At 35.4% G+C, this 21896-nt stretch overlaps 1 protein-coding gene across 4 annotated transcripts in view; it reads right to left on the reverse strand.

The window, feature by feature from the left end:
* Window positions 1–21896, reverse strand: part of LOC306886329 (E3 ubiquitin-protein ligase UBR1-like) — a 49250-nt gene that overhangs the window by 5925 nt on the left and 21429 nt on the right. Inside the window, exons 17-47 of one of the 4 annotated variants that reach the window (XR_013785623.1) lie at window positions 21769–21879; window positions 21315–21380; window positions 21093–21194; window positions 19394–19457; window positions 19128–19252; window positions 18448–18500; window positions 18222–18324; window positions 18084–18132; window positions 17591–17745; window positions 17279–17378; window positions 16171–16274; window positions 16011–16091; window positions 15743–15924; window positions 14531–14733; window positions 14234–14327; window positions 13989–14141; window positions 13801–13898; window positions 13615–13696; window positions 12222–12370; window positions 11902–11957; window positions 11723–11819; window positions 11573–11640; window positions 10058–10205; window positions 9882–9969; window positions 9669–9802; window positions 9021–9129; window positions 7965–8021; window positions 7795–7872; window positions 7519–7689; window positions 7045–7146; window positions 2293–2477 (exon numbers count right to left, since the gene is read on the reverse strand). Coding sequence is in view for 3 of the 4 variants with exons in the window: in XM_079443364.1 (XP_079299490.1) it covers window positions 2336–2477; window positions 7045–7146; window positions 7519–7689; window positions 7795–7872; window positions 7965–8021; window positions 9021–9129; window positions 9669–9802; window positions 9882–9969; window positions 10058–10205; window positions 11573–11640; window positions 11723–11819; window positions 11902–11957; window positions 12222–12370; window positions 13615–13696; window positions 13801–13898; window positions 13989–14141; window positions 14234–14327; window positions 14531–14733; window positions 15743–15924; window positions 16011–16091; window positions 16171–16274; window positions 17279–17378; window positions 17591–17745; window positions 18084–18132; window positions 18222–18324; window positions 18448–18500; window positions 19128–19252; window positions 19394–19457; window positions 21093–21194; window positions 21315–21380; window positions 21769–21879 (3324 nt within the window). In the remaining variant the exon portion in view is untranslated. Of the gene's footprint in view, window positions 1–896; window positions 2478–7044; window positions 7147–7518; window positions 7690–7794; window positions 7873–7964; window positions 8022–9020; window positions 9130–9668; window positions 9803–9881; window positions 9970–10057; window positions 10206–11572; window positions 11641–11722; window positions 11820–11901; window positions 11958–12221; window positions 12371–13614; window positions 13697–13800; window positions 13899–13988; window positions 14142–14233; window positions 14328–14530; window positions 14734–15742; window positions 15925–16010; window positions 16092–16170; window positions 16275–17278; window positions 17379–17590; window positions 17746–18083; window positions 18133–18221; window positions 18325–18447; window positions 18501–19127; window positions 19253–19393; window positions 19458–21092; window positions 21195–21314; window positions 21381–21768; window positions 21880–21896 lie in introns of those variants that run through there. The other 3 variants (XM_079443364.1, XM_079443366.1, XM_079443365.1) reach the window with 3 other exon arrangements.

Below are 21896 nucleotides of genomic sequence, written 5' to 3' on the forward strand. Positions count from 1 at the left end.
CTGTTGATTTTAATATCCATGTTGATAATGAAAGAGATTCTTTGGGATCAGCATTTATAGACATTCTAACCTCCATTGGTGTTAAACAACACGTTTCAGGACCTACTCTTTGTCGAAATCATACTCTACATTTAATACTGTCATATGGAATTGATGCCAGTGGCGTTGAAATATTGCAGCAGAGCGATGATAGCTCAGATCATTATCTAGTTTCGTGTATACTCCATATAGCTAAAGCTGTAGAGCCAACTCCTTGTTACAAATATGGTAGAACCATCACTTCTATCACAAAAGACTACTTTATAAATAATCTTCCTGACTTAAGAGAGCAGCCTGGAAAATGGAGCGCAGCTGGAGAAAAACAAAATTAGAGGTATTTCGAAAAAAGCATTAAAAACGGCTAGATCTGCTTACTTTACATCTCTTTTAGAAAACAAACAAACACAACCCCAAGTATTTATTTAATAGAGTGGCTAAATTATCAAATCAAAACTTCTACTTAGCGCTTGCTCCATTTCTGCAAATCAGTTTTTGTAAATGAATGACTTGATCCACATATGGCCTTCATCAACAGGGACAAGACCACAGGAACCAGGTGAGTCCTTTGCACAATCTGATTCCGCTTTAGCCTAGATTTAAACTGCTGATTTTGTCTGGCCAGAGGAGAATGACACTATTTCAACAAACTATTTCCCGTCTAAATACTGTAAAGCTGATATAAAGCCACCCAGCTTTATATCAAGCAGATGTAAAACTGCTTTGACACAATTTGCATTGTTAAAAGCGCTATACAAATAACATAGACTTGACGACTACAGTGATTTAACAGGACTACAGAATGTGAGGTGAAAGAGATCCATCAGAATAAAGATATCACTCAATAGTTTATCGCATGTACATAAGAAGTTTAAAGCCAAGTGCAAATTAAAAGCTCGTACATCTTGAACCAGATCATGAGTGGAATAAAAAAGAAAAAAAAATGACAAATCTGGACTTGGACTGACTTGTGTTTGATTTACTATATATTGACAAGTGGAGTAAACTTGAATTTACATTGTTGCATGTGATTATGTGATTGCCATTTTGTTTCTTAATTTAAATCACAACTGCGTTCTTATAGTAAAATAGCATCATCTAATTATACATTATTGTTTATTTACATGTTCATGTGACATCTATAGCATGAGTGAATCTCATGAAACATGTCAAGAATATGCCAGGGTAATATTTCATCCCAAAATCAAATGAAATAAGAAAATTAGCTTAAATTAAATGATCCCCATTATTAGGAATATTAACATCATTTGCATCGAGATTATTTTCCACCATATTCATTACTGTAACAAATATCATTGTCACTGTAAGAAAATTTTTTATTATATTTTACTATTTTTTTTATGTTAATTTGTTGTCTTTTTGGCTTCATGCTGATTTAATTTTTAAAAAATTATATAGTAATTTTACTGCAATAATGAGAATTTTAAAATAAATTAAATTTTAATGAAAAACTATTTTTATGAAAAATATGACTTATTTTTTAGGCATAGCATGTGACCCGGACATGTTTTTATGAGATTCACCTGAGAACATAATTTGCAAAACAGCTTTTTACTCAGAAACACTGAATATGGGTAGTTGAAAAATAAAAATTGGACTGTGTCCTATGGTGTGACATAGCAAAAATGTAGAAAATAAAAAACAAAACTTAACATACAAATAACATGAGAAAAATGTATCTTCATTTTTAGTTACACATATCATGAGAGGTTTGTCTTCAATGTTAAAGGTTTTTATTTTTTAATTTTCCGTCACACCATAGGCCACATTGATACGTCAACTACCCATATACTTTTTTATGTTGATGTCAGCTTTACATGATAATGTAGTACAGAGATATATTATATTCACATGAATACATTTCCCACACAGATGAAAGAAAGAGCAAAAAGGCTGTAGCAGGTTGAGAGGACCAGCATTTCACATTAAAAAAATGTAGCATTTCCAAAAAAAAAAACAAAAAAAAAAAGTTTAGGTTTTGTAGAAACACAAGCCTGCAATAAATCTTTACACCTTGAAAACAAATGCAAAAACACCACAAGGAGCCAAGAAAACAAAGCTGAAGTGCTAAAACAAGTGTAGATCTGAAACCCAAACTAAATAATTAAATAGCCGAGAGAACACATTCACTTCTTTAACAGCTTCTATGGGCCTGTTAAGTGTGACTACCCATAATGCACTGGGCTGCTGGAAAGCACAGACAGCAGTACGTAGAGAAGTGAGGGAGTTTATTACTCGTAGTCGGCGTGTTGTGCACTTCCTCTGGCCACCTCGGAGCTCAAAGCATCTGCCACTCAAAGGGGAACATGATGTTGAGGACCTCCAGACTGCGGGCGATTTCCTCCAGGACGCAGTGCTGCTGCCACATATGAAGCAACTTGCGGTAGCGCTCTGGACACAAGTGCAGTGGGTTCCCACGTCTAGCAAAGCACAAACAAATACAGCTCAGCATTACTGCATTACTTCCATCTCATGAACAATCAACAATAAACGTGGAACACACAACTATAATACATTATCCATTCACTACACACTTAGTATTATTACTTTCTCATTTCTAATTTGCACATACTTGACCTGTACATAGTTGTCTATATTATATATTGTGTTTTTGCTGCTTTGTACATTGCCTATTTGGATATTTGTGTATTATTCTTTTAATATCTGTGTCCTGTCCTGTTACTGTCTTTCTGTTGCACTGTGGAGCTTCTGTCACTACAACAAATTCCTTGTACGTGTAAACATACTTGGCCAATAAAGCTCATTCTGATTCTGCTAATAAAGAAGAAACTGACAATGCACATGCTAAATGATGCTACAGTGTTTCCATCAGAATTGCATTTTCAGCATTTTGATCATATTTAATATCTTTATGTTTTGGATGTGAATTATGATTCCCTCAGCCATCCAATCAGAGGAATGGTAATTTTGACAAACCAGTCATTGTTGCAAGTAGATTAAAACTGAATTAGTGCCGGGCAACGATTAATCACAATTTATCGCATCCAAAATAAAAGTTTGTGTGTACATGACATACAGTATGTGTGTGTACTGTGTACATTTATGATATATATAAATACACATACATGCACGTATATATTTAAGAAAAATATGTTGTTTATATTATATTTATATATATATATATAATACATTATATGAATATAAATACATGTAAATATTTAAAAAATATATACTGTATGTGTGTGTCTTTATATATACACAAAAGTACACACATATTATAGAAACAAAAACTTTTATTTTGGATGTGATTAATCGCGATTAATCGTAAATTAACAAGAATAAATTACATTTTAAAATATATTGAAATACTGTATAAAATACTGGTTTTAATTGTAATAATATTTAGCAATATTATTGTTTTTATTGTATTTTTGATCAAATAAATGCAGCCTTGGTCAGCATAAGAGTCTCCAATTAACAGTAGTGTTTATTTGCTTGATATGCATTAATATAACAATATAGTAAAATACACAATATTTAATTGCCAGTGTTGGGGGTAACACTACAAGTAATCAGATTACTTTTTTAAATAGTAAAGTAAATGCATTCCTTTAAAATTTACAACAAAATATACAAATAAGTAATGCAAGCTACTTTGTTTTCCCATTTATTCACATTTTTTAAATTATTAATTAATTAATTTATTTTGTGTGTGAAAGGGCCTTCACTGCCCTCTACCACATGAATGTACTTCCGAGACTGTTATACCTCTTCCAATCACTTCCTGTGGAAATACCACCTAAACAGTTTCAAGAATGGGATAAACAAATCTCTAGATTCATATGGAATGGAAGCAAACCAAGAACTAGATATAAAACATTGGATAAAAATAAGGCTGGTATGTCACTCCCCAATTTGAAAGATTAGTATTATGCCGTTCATCTGAGACTATTGGTGTGTTGGTGTGATTTACAGTTGGAGACAAAGTGGAAGGAAATAGAAAGCGATTTTCAAGGGGTACCGGTTCAAGCTCTAATAGGTAAAAAAAAAAATCCCAATAACCCAATAACTCAATTTACTTTGAAAATTTGGTTTATAATTGTTAAAGGAACTCCACTTGGAGAAACAAATTCAGATTTTGAACTGGGTGGCGTACAACTCAGATTTCAAACCAGGGACAGGGACAAATAGGTTTACACAATGGATTTACTTAGGGATTTCTGTACTCTGCACAATCATAAACAATGGTGACAATAGAGAGCTTTCAAGCTTTAAAAGACGAGCTTGGTCTTGTAAAATTTGTCAGTATTATTTGAAAGAAATAAAGAACAATGATGAGATTAATCAGATCGTGCAGGTTATTATACAGGCATAAAACAAAGGCACGAGTAAGACTGTATCCAAATTATCTAAAGGTATTTGAGGAATCATTCAATAGAATATATAAGATTAAAAATGGGAAAAAGAGGTTGGCATTTCCTTGTTACCCGATCAATGGAATATAATCTGTACTATCCCACATACCTTAACGAGCTCAAGAATGTGGCGTGAGTTTTGTTGGAAAAATTTGATTCGCATTTTAATCACACTAATAATTAAAGGGGTGGTTGACTGTTTTTCTAGGCTTGATTGTGTTTATGGGGTGCAGTCTAACATGTGTTAATGGTAATTAATTTTTTTTTAAATGCAGTATTTTTCACATAATTTACCTTTATTCCACACCGCTCTGTCCCTTCTCTGATAAACGTGCTGATCATTTCCTGCTTTTATGAAGCCCCTCCCTCAGAAATACGCGATTGGTCCTAGTGTGTTGTGATTGGCTAAATCGCCTCTAGTGCACGTCTAAACGTCACCCCCCTCAGCTCAGCGGCACGTGCTCCAGTTGTATTGTAAACAATGGCGTCGTCTATATTTCTTATCAATTTGAGCCCGATTGAGACGCAGAGGATATTAGTGAAGAGGATCGCGCAGAATCTGTGCAAGCACGGCTCTTAATGGTATGTTTGTTTGTTGTTGTCTCATACTTTGATACGCTGTTTTTGTAAATGCTACTGCTTCTGTTAGCTTTTAATATACAGATTCACTGAGCTGATGATCTGAATGTGAGCGAGAGAGAGATGCAGAGCAGGAGGATACGAGGAACAGGATTGAGAACCGTTGCTTTAGAACATTGATTTTGAAACTTGTGAACCCATTAGAATCGTTAGAAGACAGAATTGCGATTCATATATGAATAGATTTTTACATGCACCCCTAGTGTTCTTCCTCTTCTCTAAGGCCCCGTTTACACTAGTGCGTTTTCTTTTTAAAACGGCGTTTTAGAATGAAAATGATCAACGTTTACACTGATGTTTCCTCTGCGTTTCAGAAACGATCTCCGTTTACACTACACAACCGAAAACGCGACATGACCATTCATGCAGGTACAACCATAGATATGTATAGGTAGATTCTCTATTATTTAGATGGCGGACGCATCTGCGTGCTTGGAGCGGTCAAATGGGGAATCTACCCATACGTATCTATGGGTACAATAACGAGCATGATGTTATTGTTTACACTGTCGTCAAGGATATGCAGTGCTAATGTGGGCAGCCACGCCATCCTTTTCAAAAGTCTCCGTTTTGGTCCGATTACACTGAAACGCAACCCCGGAGTTTTCAAACTAAAACGGGGTCTGCAACGCTTTCAAAAGTCTCCGTTTTTGACCTTGAAAACGCCGGAGTAGTGTAAACGATAGACGTAACCGTAGCAAAAGTTACGCATTTTAAAACGAAAACGCACTAATGTAAACGGAGCCTAAAGCAGCGCAGCATGGCCTCGCCCCCTTCGTTGCATGTTCCTGGAGGCAGGGTTTATCTGGGTTCGTGACATAACGGACCTGGGAAGTAACTCGTTGTAGTCCCGTTTTTGTAGGCATTAAAGTGCCAGAATTTTAAAAGACGATATCTCAGTTTGCATTGAACTTTCAGCGCTGCAGCTTTGCAGATATTGTTTATGCTCAAACAGCTACATTACACACTAACTAACTTTAAAAAAGTGAAATAGCAAACAACCACCACTTTAAGGAATTACAAACAAGAACCTCCTACCCATGCTGGAGGAAATGTGGTGTAGAAAAAGCCCATCATACACATATTTTTTGGCATTGTTCAAAAGTGACTAGTTTTTGGGAGATCGTACGGTCTATTATTAATAGTATTTTCACTCTACATATGCCAAAATAATTTTTATGTTCTTTACTTGGGAGATATCCCAGATGAGGTTAAACATTTTTTATTTTATTGGCAACAAGTAAAAAGGCGATAACCCGGAAATGTACAAGGAAGACCCACCTACGAGAAAAGACTGGTTCCAAATAGCAACAGAGGTTAAAGAAATGTAAAGACACATATACACTTCGGCTGCAAATGCAAATCTTTGAGAACAAATGGAGGAAATGGTTAACAAGCTCCTAGGTGGTCTAGATGTTTGCATTTGTAAATGTATATAATTGTTTACTGAAATAATGTATTGGTGAAATGACTAAAGGGTTATTTGTAACATGAGACAATCTTTTGTTATTTCTGAAAGTTTATATGTAATGTGTGGCAACCTTCGTTAAACTTTAATTTATTTTATTTGTTGAATTATTTAATTTTCCTTGTTTTTGTTATGTAAAGTGTTCTTTTGTTCTCAACCAAAAAAAAAATAAAAAAATAAAAAGTAACTATTAAAAAAAACAAAGAAAGGGCCTTCCCTGCCAAAAATAAAACTTCTGGGTTTTTTGTTATTAAAACACAAATAAGCAAGCCCACTCCAGGTGATAAAAAGTAATGTATTACTTTTCATAAAAAGTAACAATTAGTTACTTTTTCATGGAGTAATGCAATATTGTAGCGCATTACATTTTTAAGTAACTCTTCCCAACACCGTTAATTACTTCTTTTTTTTTTACCGTATGCAGAAATGGCTCTCCAAAATGAATGAAACATCCAAACTCTATTACAAGTTGCTGGTGTAAAAATCGACAACATTGAACTTTACCCAAGCTGAGGATCTGTTTCTCCATAGTCGTCAAGGTAAGGTGCTGAATAGGGACTGCCCCGTGTCTTACTGGCCATCAAGATGATTTCACACTCTCGAACCCTGTTCAGAAAGACACAAACAAGATCATTATTATCAATAATTATTTGTATTTATTTATTTACATCTTTTACATATTTCTTTTGTAGAATAAGATACACATTGGCTGCGTCTGAAATGGCTTACTGAGCAGGTACTTCATTTGAATAAGTAATTACGTCACCACCGCTAAAAAGTATGTTCTATATAGTATAAATTAAATGTATGACGTTGATATTGTCATGTGACCCTACTGACCGCACTAGTAGGTGATCCAGCTACTTTTTGCCTTCTGTGAATTGAAACATACTATATAGCAAGGAAGTATGTGATTTCAGATACAGCCACGGTATAAATGCTAGAGGTTCAGCTGCTTTTCTCTAGTCTTCCTCTCACCTGAGAAACATTCCCACTCCAGCCCCACAGATGGCAGCGTGAGCCGTACACGCACCCACTTCCTCCCCGTTCAACTGCTCATGGCAGCAGGGGCTCTGTGCACACAGCATGACCCCGCACAGAAGACACAGAGTCGGGTGCTTTCGCTCGTCATCTGATGAGTTTGGGCATCTACGGGCAAAGAGAGAGCGTCACAGGAAACTTCGGATTTATCTGCACAAAATATTAAATTCACACAATGGACATTATAGGCAATCTTTTATTAACAGTACTTACTTAAAGTGACTAGCTTGATTGAGCAACACACTATAGTCCTCTGGAAGATCTATTAGCCTGTTTCTCTTACGAGGATACCTGAACAACAGGTGGGAAATTCCATAAAATATTGTTTTTAATAAAAAAGGAAGCGAGTATATAAACAGAGGAAAACTTAAGTGGCGTCTAACCTGATGATTTGCATTTCACCTTTGAGGGCTTTGGATATGGCTGTATTCTCACACCACCTGACACACAGAAACACAGCAATGCTTATAATCAATGTGACCAGATACATAAATATACTGTACAGAATTAGGAATTTAGAAATATACTGTTTTAAAGAAAACAATAAGCCATGAGAGGCCATACAATTCAGTGCATTGACCATGAGAAAGGGGAGTTCTTAATATTATAAGACACAATAAATATATTAACATTAATGAAAATATATTTACATATGTAGTGTAATACTGATAAGTATCTTTCTACTAGTAATAAATAATTAAAATTATTAATAATTGTTTATTGATTAATATAAATAAAATTGTACGTGTTTTTTTTTAAATATAAATCTTCTACATAAAATAAGCTATTGCTTTAGCTCTTTTTTATCGTTGATGTGTGAATTATGTATAATTATGAAATTTAAAATCCAAAAATACATTCATTGAGGATTATCGTTATTTTTAAACAATAACAACAACATATATAATAATAAATTGTACATTTAAGTTTAATTTAAAAATATTATTGTTTAATATTTTATAAACAAAACAATGAATACTTATTATTAATAGGTACTATAATATAATAGTGATAAAAAATTAAGTAAATAATATAATACTTATATTAAAAAGTATAATGTAAATACATAAACAACACAAAGTATTAATAATAGTTGTTTTAATATTGTAATTATAATATAATAGTTCAAAATAAATACAATATTTATATTAAACAGAATATAAATAATTCAACAAAAAATATTATAATAATCCTTATTATTAGTAACAAGAACAATTAAACAGCAGCAACAATAATATAATGACAATAATACTGTTAATAATAAACAACAAAACAGCAACAACAATACTGTTATTATTTTGTTTATTATTTATTTGTTTATATTTTTGTTTATTACTACTATTATTATAATTATACCAGGCACAATTGTAGCTGATATTGTAGATATTTAGGCATGGCGCATTTATATAAGAAATGTTTTGTGAGTATATGATTTGTACCTCTTTATTAAGGTGGTTACAACATCCCTGTGGTCCTGAAACAGTTGAAACAGGTTGGAGGGCAAAGAGAGGTAACTACACAACAGATGCAGCTGACTTTCAGGTGACTCTGCATAGAAGAATAATTATGGTTAATAACTGCTAGCTTTATATGCATACAGTACTCTGCAGCGTTGCTATGTGTACAATGACAGAAAATTACACATTTACTTGGCATTATACAGCCTGGATGATATAGTCATTTGAACCAACAACCATCTATTTATTCAAATGTTTTTATGTAATAGCAGTGGGGCATGTTTAAACTAGTGCTGTCAAACGATTAATCGCATCCAAAATAAAAGTTTTTGTTGACATAATATATGTGTGTGTGTATTGTGTATATTTATTATGTATATATAAATACACACATACAGCATATCTTTTGAAAATATTTCCATGTATATATTTATATTCATATATAAATATATTTAATATATAAACGTAACATTTTTCTTAAATATATACATGCATGTGTGTGTATTTATACATAATAAATATACACAGTACACACACATATATTATGTAAACAAAACTTTTATTTTGGATGCGATTAATCGTTTGACAGTCACAGCACTAGTTTAAACACAACATATGAAGTGTAGTGACCTGCAGTACCGGACAGCTCCTCTGGAGGGGGCACTCCTGTTAGGCAATTAAAGAACAGTGCAGCACAGCGCAGGAAGGGAAGCACACCTCTCTTTACACCCTCTACACAGAAACCAGTCACACCAGCCCTCAACCTGAGAAAGAGAGAGACGATGAGAGACAGCAAGAGAAAAACTGGGAGCCTTTCCTGATATGCCACATGTATAAACTCACCTGTCTGTGTGTTGAGACACAATAGAGAAGAGTTCGGCTGCAGCCTGGGCCTCATCGCCCTCTCCTGACCCTCCTATTACAGCACAATCTACACACAATATTATTGAAAATAAGTGTTGTGCATAAAATGTTATACTTCAGTGTTTGCTTCTGATTCTGGCAGTGTGTGTGTTTACCGTGTGAGGCCAGCAGGACCTGCAGCATGTGTGCCATAGTGAGCAGGTGCAGCAGGTAGAGGTGATTGTACGCTGTGCTGACTGCTGAAGGGTGCAGGTCTACAGCCTCTTCCTGATACAACGCTGGGATGGACAGAACCAACCCCACCTGATCTCACACACACAGTCCCACAAATGAAGAAATCTTCAATCAATTTCTTCTGACTTAACTAGCTGCTTGAAAATGATTGCTTGAAACTAAGTGCATTAAAAAGGTTGCTTGAAGACAGATTTTTAAGTTTTTTACATTTTTTAGTGGCAAAACTTTTAGTGGCGTTTAGCCATGCACAAGTCACAATCATAATGCTAGGTTGCAATATACATTTATTTAAAAAATAAATAAATCCGCTAAATATACAAAAGGGTCATTCCGGTGGTTTCCAGATATCCCTACTTAGATAAAAGTCTATGAGCCTTTTTTGTTTTCTCATGTGTCAGGCAGAAATCATTTAGTCTTGCATTCATTTAGCATTTTATTTATTTAGCAGATGCTTATATTTAGATTTTTTACTTATTATAATTTTTTCTTGTTATATCATAATTTAGCCTTTCGGTTAATTTAAGTGATCGGAAAGGAAATATGTGGAGAAAAAAATAATTACAAATGATCCCAAGCATACAGCCTCATCTGTAAAGCATGGTGGAGATGGTGTCATGGCATGGGCATGCATGGCTGCCTCTGGAATAGGCCCTCTCATCTTTACTGATGACTTAATGTATGATGACAGTAGCAGAATGAATTTGGAAGGGTACAAAACCATCTTGGCTACCAACATTCAAGAAAATGCCACCAGATTCATTGGGAAGTGCTTCATATTGCATCAGGACAATGACCCTGCCAGTTCTAAAGGCAGAAACTCCACAAAACAAGCAACAGTTGGAACTGGCTTCATTAAAGGCTGGGAAAAGTATTTCAAAGGATGAGACCAAGAGTCTGGTGATGTCTATGGGTCACAGACTCACTGCTGTGATTGTGCACAAGGGATCTGCAACTAAATAATAGCCTTTAATCTTTTATATCTGCCTTATGTTCAACTGTCCCAATACTTATGCTCACATCAATGAGTGGGATGAACTCTAAAAGTGCTGTTCTTTTTATTTGGTAAAACATATATGTGTTGAAACGGCTAATAATAAAATGTGACATTCTGTAGTTTTGTCTCATATTCATCTTTTAATCATATTTGCAAATGTCTTGACTATACAGCAAATAAAGCAATTTTGTCATTACTGTCCTAAGACTTATGGAGGGCACTGTATATTTACCATTTGTATTTGGAATGAGTTGGAATGCGCACACATTAACGTTAAAAAATGTTATGTTAATAAATGTTAAAAAAGTCTAGATTGACTAGGCTAAATTATGATATAAGCATCTGTCTATACCTCACATACATGCATGCATACATATACATGTGTAAGTATAAAATCACATCTTTTATTTTAATAATGCCCAGTAAAAAGTAAGACACTCACCAGTAGGTGAAACAAGTCCACTTCTAATATTGATGGTGTGTTTTCTACATTAGAAACAGGTACCAGGACTAGAAAGAGACAGAGAATTGAGAGAATTGCTGCATGAACAAAACCAGCAAACATATCCATCCTCTCCTAAATATGACATACCTGTTAACATATCAGCAAAATGCTTCTGTATGACAGCTTGCCTGCTCTTCAGCCTCTGAGCAGCTGAAAACTGCACTAATGCTTTGAGTCCAGACAGCTGAAGAAGAAAATCAATTTAGAAATCAATCCCACATTAAATGGTGTGCAGTATGATCTATATCTGTAGAGTCCAACCAGACCTGTCTGTTCTGGAGGGATCCAAAAAGAGGTTTTCCTTCTTCCTGTAACACATTCTCTAGAGCGAGAGAGAGAGAGAGAGAGAAATCAGATGAGGCAGCACAAAACAAAATTTCAATACTGGCTACATTCACACAGCACCAAAATACTGTTCACATGAATTATGCTAGATAGGACAATTTGAGAGGGACACCTGTTGGTAAATATGGGTGATGTATCCCAACACTGACTGTGTGAACATATCCACCAATTTAAAGTGCTCTACAGACAACAGTGTCTGACAGATACCTCAAGTGAGCAAGTCAAAGGAGTAGAGCATTACCGATGGCCTGGATGGTGTAGGCACATGTGTTCCAGGACATGACAGGCACGTACGGGCACAGGTCATTGGGAGCGGTCTGCAGTCCCACCCTGTGCACTGTGGTCGCACAGACACCTAACATCTCTGTGACACTGGGAGAGAACTTCGGCCTGATCACAAGCAGAGTTTACATCATATTTAGAAATAATAATAATCGTCACATTACAGCAGTTTTACACAAGTGACAAAAACTTTTCACAGTACTGTAGCTTTGCAGACATTTGCCACAGGTCTTCTGGATTTAGTCTGTCTGTATATATATATATATATATATATATATATATATATATATATATATATATATATATATATATATATATATATATATATATATATATATATATATATATATATATATATATACACATATATATATATATTTTTTTTTTTTTTTTTTTTTTTTTATTCGTTGATGTGATATATTGTGCACTATAGAACCAGAATAGGGGTGGGCGATATGACTAAAATTTATATCATGATAGGAGCACTTTTATTTCTCGGTAACGATATAACGGTATCACAATATAGTTATTTTTGCTTTAAATAAGGCCTTTATGATATGAAAAACTGACTAGCCTAAATAAAAAAAATTAAAATAAAACATACAAGCGACTACATAAGAATAAGAAACTAATTCCAAGCAGTAGGACAAAAAAAAAAAAAAAAAAAACCTACACTAGAACAAAAATAAGAAATGCTACATTGTAAAGTAATCAAATGGATAAAAACACTGCATATTACTCACCGTGTAAATTACATATATATTTCTTCTTATTAAAGTTACAAAAGTAATTTAGTCAAGAACAGTAAGAGATTTTCTCTCTTGTGTTGTTTGATTAACATGAATGACAGACAACAGGAATATTAGAATGCTGTCACTTTAAGTGCAACCCGGATCCAATATAATGTTACACATATTTTCTTTCTCACCTGTTTGCATTCACTTAAGACCTTACTTTGTTTACGAGGATACTTTCAAAGACGGGCATTTTGACATACAAGTGTGTGTATTTAACCGTTCAAGGCCTATAAAGGTGCGAAAATTACTACGTTCAATACCCCCGCTTAATGAGCAGGGTCTTCACGTGGGTGTGCCTCTCTGACAGCACTCTCTCAGGCAGCATGCGATGCAATGTTTAAAAGTGAGTGCAAATGGTATATTTTCATGACCATGTAGCACAGCAACGTCACATGAGTGCGTAACCGCGATAAAGACAATAGTCCAAAACCTCTACCGGTCTACAAATTTCTACCAGTCAATAGTGTCTATCGCCCACCCTTAGACCAGAAGCATATATTTTAAAATTAAATTTTATAATGACTTAAATAAGGATTTGTCTGTTTAGAGACTCACGGCTCTTGAACTCCAAAACTGAGAATGGATCTGAATTCAGCTTGACACTCATCAAAAAGTGCCGCTTCCTCACTGTTACTGCCTGTAAACACACACACACACACACACACACACACACAAATCAATCTGAATTAAAGAGAGAGTATCTTGACACTGAAATTCAGGAAGTACATATGTGACTCTCACCTGTTTCCCATGTACCCCTCAGCCCTCTGATCCGAGAAGACATAATCTGAATCCAGCGCTCCAGAGTGAGATGCTGACCAACTAACTCAGCACTCTCACTGACAAGGAGACAAAAAATATATAAATTTGACTTATCCCAGTGTAAGCACCTGAAATTGAACATAATAAGGTTAGTAATGGTGCCGTACTAATTAAGCTTGCTGGGCTCCACAGGGATCAGAGGGATGACTGTGTTACAGAGGGACTTGCAGAGTGGACACATGTACTCGCCGTTCTCCAGGTCTATGATCAGATCTGCATGCAGCCGATTCCGAGTGGTATTCTGCACAGCCTCAAAGTACCTACAAACAGCCAAAATACATGAAGATATAAAGGCTGAGTGGATCTGTTTGGTTAAAGCATCCAAAACTTAACTATTTAAGCATTAACTGACTTTTGCCAGCAGGTGGCGTGCATCACATGCCCACAGCTGCCGGTGTGTGTTCCCACAGCCAGATCAGAGGGCATGAACAGGGGAAAGCTGTCAACTGTTTTACAAAAAATAAAAATAAACAAAAAAAGAGAGAGAAAAGAGTCTGATTCTGCATCACATTAGCAGAATTCCTGTCGGTAATGCTTAAATCATAATAAATCATAACGTGCAAGGAATTCATATATGTTTAGTGTCAACACTTCCTGCTTGTCATTACAAAAAAGGTACTTGAGAGGTAAAGTATGAGGCATCATTCACCTTTAGGGCAGAGTGTCTTTCCACGGTTCTGGGTGAGAACAGTAGATCGTTGTACACATGCTGTGAGGACCATGGCTGGTGCCTGAGCCTGAACCTCCTGCTCCTCCTGACACAGGATGCAGATCTGAGCCTCCCAGCCTGCAGAACAAACGCCCTGCTGAGGCCCCACAGCCACCCTGCTCTCATCCACATCCATCCTGAAGCTGCGCGCACACACAAACACTTCACTTAGACATACAGACATTTGAAGGGTGTTCGCAGAAATTGTTTTACTGTAGATGACTGTGATAGTCAGCCTTTGAGGGACAAAAGAGCAAAAGAATGAAATAGCGTGAATAATGTAAAAAAGTTCAAATGCAAAAGAAAGAAAAGTGAAAGGAACTAAAGAGCAAAAGAGACATTAGAAAATTGACAGGTCCAAAAAACTGGAGTAAAATAAGAGTAAAAGATGAATAAAAGAGAAATAAGGAAAAAAGAGAGCTCAGAGAAATAACATGGGTATAAGAATGAAAGAACAAAAGAAAACTAAAAAAGAAAGTGAAAGTATAAATGCAATGAACTGAAAGAAAAAAAGTGAAAGGCACAAAAAAGTGAAAGTGAAACAATGACTGAAAAAAGAACGAGTAAAAAATAAAGGAAGGAGCAAAAAAAAAGGCAAAAGGAGAAGGAAAGTGTTAAAAACAACAAATGGAAGTGAAAAAGTGCAATAACAAGACCAAAAGAAAAAACGTAAAAAGAAAAAATGTGAAAGTGAAAGAAATTGAAGAGAAAGTAAAACCAACTGAAACAAATGAAAACATGGTAAAAAAATAAAAAAAGAACAGGCAATGGAGTGAAAATAAGAAGCAAAAAGAAAGAAAGAAAGAAGGAAAAGACCACATCAATAAAAGGCTAAAAGTAAAATAAAGCGAAAAATTTAAAGAAAGCTAAAGAAACTGGCAAATGGGACAAATGAAAGAACAAAAAGGGAAAAATGAAACTAAATTACGGTACAAAGAACAAAGAAACGAGAACAAAGATAAATAAGAACAAAATTATATTACAACAGAACATAAAAAAAATAAAAATAACAGTAAGAGTATATGAATGAATAAATGCAAAAATGGAGTGAAAGTGCAAAAGAATGAAAAGCGTTGACAAAGTAAAAGTGAAAGTACAAGAGAAAGTGAAAGAAACCAAAAGCAAGAGAGAAAGACAGAAGAAAGTGGTGACCTGTCCACAGATGCGGCGGTGTCACTCTGACTCGAGCTCTCGGGCACGTTGTCATAAAGCATCTTGTTGGACTCTATAAAGTTCTTCTGCATAGCCGACATCTGAGCCATGATCTTCTGCCTGTGAGCTTTAGCAGCTTCAGCTTTCCTCTTGCGCTCGGCCTTCTCTTTATCCTGAACACTCTGAGCAGAGACGACACACATTAAACACCTCGAAGACATGGAAGCATTATGACCGAGACCCTCTGTGTTTGAATCTGTGTCATTACCTCCTCCAACTTGCTGTGATCCACAGAAAATGAAGCTACAGGACCAGATTTCTCCCGAAGACACTTCACCACCTCAAACATCTTGCAGGAGAGACATATAGATCTTAAATATCAAATCAATGAATGAAACAATCAAAAACACATCAAATCACCTTCATACCTGTAAGTTCCACATGATCATGTCATTCTGAGCTTTCAGAGAAGGTAAAGACTTTATTTTGGTCAGGAAGTGGAACAAAGATTTGCCGTGTTCTGAACCAGTTTCTGAAAATACAAAACACATCTGGATCTATCAGCAGCTACATAAACAGCAAAGTACTAATAGCAGGGCTGCATGATATATCGAAATAAATTAAAAACGGTGATCTGGCTTAGAAAGGTACAATTAAACTTATGCATAGGTACATGCAAGTAACCTATTCTCGCTGAAACCAATTACAGGATGTGAGGCCAACGTCAAAAGAAAGTGAAAGTGAAAAGACAAAAATGAAAGTGAAAGTAGGACAGAAAGTGAAACAAACCAAAGAGAATGAGTGGAAAAATTAAATAACTGGAGAAAGAGTAACAAAGATGAAGTGAAAAGAAAGATAAAGGAATAAAGAAGAGAACAGGAGGAAAAGTAAAAAAGGAAGATAAAAAGAGAACACTAAAAGAAACCAAGAAATTGAAAATGTGAGAACAAATAAAAAGTGAAAGTGAAAGAGCAAAACAGAATGAAAGATCAAAAAAGGAAAGGACAAAATGAGATAAGAGATTTAAAAAACTGATATAATACAATATTATTAATAAAAAACTAAACAAACAAACAAAAGTGAAAGTAAAAATCAGTGTAGCAATTAATAGGCAAAAAAGTAACTGAAAAGGCAAAAACTAAGTGAAAGTATTAGAGAAAAGCAAAAGGACTGAAAAAATTAAGTGAATCACTGAAAGAGCAAATGAATGAAATGAAAAAAGGCTAAGAAACCAAAAGACAAGTATTCTAATTCATAGCTTTTATTTGTCATGTCAATGATTGCCTATAAAATGCTGAATATGAACTGAAATCAACTCCCAATACTGCATATTTTGCATGCCTCCTATTGTAAACCATAAACTTAGCATACTGTATTCTGCTGGATAGCATTACTATTTGTTGCATACAAATTCATCCATGAGATTTCTGAATCCATGAAATCTGAACTTTGACTATGTGATTAAGTGGACCAATGAAACTAGCAGCAGGATGGGGTCTGCACTATTTCAGAAACAAAAAAAGGGTGAGATCTTACTCTGTGCTTTCAGACTAAAGTCAAAGGTCACTTCCTCAGTACTGCTGCTTTCCAACTGCGTTTTTTCCTCCAGTAGAGCCTGGCCTACAAGGTGCAGGGCCTAAAGCCATACAAGCGTGTTAAAAATCACATTTATCAAATCTCACTTCAAACAAATTCACCATGAAAACAGCAACAGCCAATAATTGTCTATGTAATTGAATTATGTTCTTAAACATGCAAATGCAATGTTTAAATAATAACTACATTTGTGTTACTAAAACAGAGCAAAAACGGTGAGAAATGATGTAGGCAGAGAAGTAAGAGTCATACCCTCTGGATCATGGGTTCAGTCCATCGGTTGGAACGGTCCTCCGCTGCTTTCTGGAAGATTCTTTTCAGAATATGGATGAAGATGTCACAGCAGAGCAGGTACACTATGCTTGAGAATGCTGGACAGAAGGGAGGAGGCACTGGGGGACAGAGGGCTAAAACAGAGTGGCATCACATCACACCAGATGCATTAATATCATCTACTAGTGACATTTTTGGTAAAAAATGTTTAGCCCTGGGTTTTAATCAAACAATTCAACATTCCAGAGCAAACAAATCCATAATTGTAAAAGCTGTAATTTATTTTCATATAATTGCAACAAATTATTTGAGTTATTTTATGCATTCAAAATCACATCAATGCATTTTTGTTTAGCATTTAACACATTTTCCAGAATATAAGTCTTTTTTTTTTAATCATCTGAAACGTGCAGCAACTCATATTCAAAACAGACTTAAATATATAATTTAACATTAGTACAGATCAGCATACCTTTATCACTGCCCTCTCGGGTTCTCCTCTTCTTCTGAGCCTCTTCTGCCTACAAATAAACATTTATTTTTGTTTAAAGATTAATCTGTATTTTATTAAGAATGAGATAATGAGTGAGACAATTGGTGCACCATGTACCTTACTATGCTGTGGTCTGGAATAATGATAGAAGAAGGGGTTAAACTCTTTCAGACATTCCTTCTTCAGTTCATACAAGCCATGGCCTGACACTCCTGGTTTCCTAAACAACATTTAATAAAGATTTTGGAGTACATTTTGCATGTCATAGAGATGTGAGTGTAACAACTGTGTAATAACTGTGCAATAACTTGTCTAAACAACTAAATTAGTGAAATGTACTTACTTGAAAATGGCAACCTTAGAGATGACAGTTTCAAGCCCTGTTTCATGGCTTTCCTGTGATGCAATAAAAAAAGGTTCATAAAGTATAAAAGAATGTTTATAGTTCAGTTACACGTATATATTGTTTATAGTTAAATTACACATAGTCAGATAATGTACTTTATAAGTCGAGGCCTAATGGTTAGAGAGTCGGACTCGTAATCCAAAGGTTGTGGGCTCGAGTCTCGGGCCGGCAGGTGGGACGAGTGAATGTCCAGCGCTCTCTCCACCCTCAATACCACGACTGAGGTGCCCTTGAGCAAGGCACCAAACCCCCAACTGCTCCCCGGGCGCCGCAGCATAAATGGCTGCCCACTGCTCTGGGTGTGTGTTCACGGTGTGTGTGTGTTCACTGCTGTGTGTGTGCACTTTCGATGGGTTAAATACAGAGCACGAATTCCGAGTATTCGTCACCATATTTGGCCGTATGTCACGTCACTTTCGCTTTTTACTTAAACTGGTCAGTTAATGTACGTAAATCTCGGCTGCCCCAATTTTACAGCAAAATAAAACAAAATAAAACACACAGAAACAAAACAAAACAAACATCAAACAACACACAAAAACAAAAACAACAACACACAAAAACAAAAACAACACACAAAAACCAAAACAACACAAAACACAAAACAAAACTCTTACATTATCAGGCAGGCTTTTAACCAGGTTGCTATGAGCCATGGATTCAATACAAAGCAGATGGATGACCTCCCTCATAGTCAAGTCCTCCTTAGTCACATGACTGATTCCAGGCACATACCGTTCACCTGCATAGTTCACATGCAAAATATATATCAGAGGCAAAACAAAGGCAGTGTCCCCAGTCAACCCATTTACATAAAACAACATAACACATCGACTAAGGGCAGCAAAAGACAAAAATAAAAAGTCAATATGTGAGAACTTACCTACAATGATGATCATCAGGTAAAGCATCTCCTCTGTTAACCTATTCCACTGTTTCAGTACTTCCTGTGTGATGAAAAAAGGTACAGAAACCAATCAAAATCCATAATCAATGACAAAAAGTATAAATTATTTATTATTTACGTATACATTATTAGGCATGTATTGATCAGTTTTGGAGAAGCTGCTACAGAACTTTATATATTAGGGAGGCACGATATCGGATTTCTGCCGATATCCGATATTTCAATATTTTCCAACTAATTTTGCCCGATACCGATACATTTCCTTTTGATTTTAAACAACACCAAGTCTCTTCTGTGCAGAAATTATAAGCAATTTTTTTTTTTTTTTTGGTTAGTTTTTAACAAGAACTTATTTGTTAGAATTAAATAAACAATAATGAAGGTTTTTTGACAGTACAAATTGCAAAAATTGCACAATGAATAAATCAGTATATATACAATTATTTAATTTACAAGTGTCATGTTTGTAATTTATTTTTATTATTATTACTTTTTTTAATGTAAGCTATAGCTTCTGACCTTTAAAATCAAAACATACTCATTATTTTATGACGTCAATTACTGCTCATTTAATCAGAAACACTGTCTAAATGTTATTTGTGTAGGCCATTTTACTTTTAATTTATTAGAAGGCCAACGGCGCCCCCTACAGATTAAAACTCCTTACTGAGCAGGCATTAGGACCCGGGGGAGGCTGTCACTGCTGCCTCTGCACGTGCTATTACTGTTTACTTTATCACACACCAAACGCGTCATTCATACCTGCTTTCACAGATTAAATGCAGCGATCCAAAAGAGTGAGTCTAATCAACATAGGGCTGGGCGATAAAACGATAACGATATGTATCGCGATAGACACGTGAACGATATCAATAAAAAATGTGTTTGATAAAACGTTCGATATTTTTTATTCTTCGTCGGAAGAAAACAAAGGCTGCGAAGCAAGTTTGGTTGCATTAACAAAGACACTCGCTCTCTGGTAACCTAGCAACGTAGGGAGTGACACGCTAACAGCCAATCATGTAACAGTATCATGTTTGGTTGCACCATATCGCTGTCTCGTGTCTAAGTGCGCACGCGCAAAAAAAAAAAAAAAAAAGTGCGCACGCGCGGCTGAGAGTGCACGTCTGCAGCCAGACCCTATTGGCTGGTCTGCTGGATTCCTCTTCATAAGCAGAAAATGAGTGCCGCAGCGAGCGATGAAATTGTAAATAAAAGAGAAAGTCAGCTCCCAGTTTTTGGATATTATAAGTCTGACCGTAGTCAGACCAAATGTCGTCTGCAAATTATGCAAGACCGTCGTCCCCGCCAAGACTGGTAATACCACGAACTTGATGTAAGTTACCACCTTAAAAAAAATATCAATAATTATCGATATCGACCGATATGAAACACTGATATCGTGATACAGTTTTCAGCCATATCGCCCAGCCCTAAATCAACATTCTGACAAAACTTTGCTTCAAGAATACTTCTAATCACTAGCAGACCCTGAGCACATGCGAGTTAATGTATTCCTCTTATCGGCATGATATATCTGCATAATTTTTCATATCGGCCCGATGCCGATATTTACATTTAAAGCCATTATCGGCTGATTCCGATATCTGTTCAATAATATCGTGCATCCCTATTACATATTCCACTTGATCTCACCTCACCTTCTCTTACTCACCTGATCTTTACTGGAGGAGTTGCCATTAAAAACATCAAAAAGTTCAAATCTCAAAAGAACAAGCATGAGGAAATGATTGGAGTCCATTTTGGAAGCAGCAATCTGTGGTTGTTAAGAAAATGTAATTAATTGAATGAATACATTTTTTATTTAATAATTATATTATTTATTTTATATTCTTATTTTTATATTTCATACACATTTATGATTTTAAGGACATACCTGCAACATGATAACATCCTTATCAAACATTTCATCCCTGCACTTAACATCCTGATAGTAATACACCTAAAACATCAGCAAAAGTTAGAATAAGTTCATGATGTAACACAACATCTACATTCATGCATTTAAATTCTGTTACATATTTGCATTTTTTCCCTTTTCTCCCCTCCAATATACAACACATATGTTAATTCAAAAGAAATACAATTTAGACAGCATCAATAACCTTCAAAGGCTATGTCATGCCACATACAGATGTACAAGATGTTAAAATGAAACAATGGATGTTTTCGAAATATCAGTTGATGATCCATCAGCTTTTATTTGGAGATTTTAAACATTCAGGTTTTTCCAGAGAATGACTAATTATTGTATTTACAAGTATTCTCTGCTTTCATGTTTTTAGTGATTTTTTTAACAAATAATAAAAAACAATTGGTGGCTCTCTCACCTGGCTGACGAGAGACAGGCCGTTTCTGCGCCACATGTCAGCACACACCTGAGCCGCCAGCACAACACAGCGCAGAGGCTGCTCTGCCAGCTCAGTGAAGTTCAGCTGCACCTGAAACACACACAAAT

This window comes from Barbus barbus (assembly GCF_936440315.1).
Source record: "Barbus barbus genome assembly, chromosome: 20".
Taxonomy (NCBI): Eukaryota; Metazoa; Chordata; class Actinopteri; order Cypriniformes; family Cyprinidae; genus Barbus; species Barbus barbus.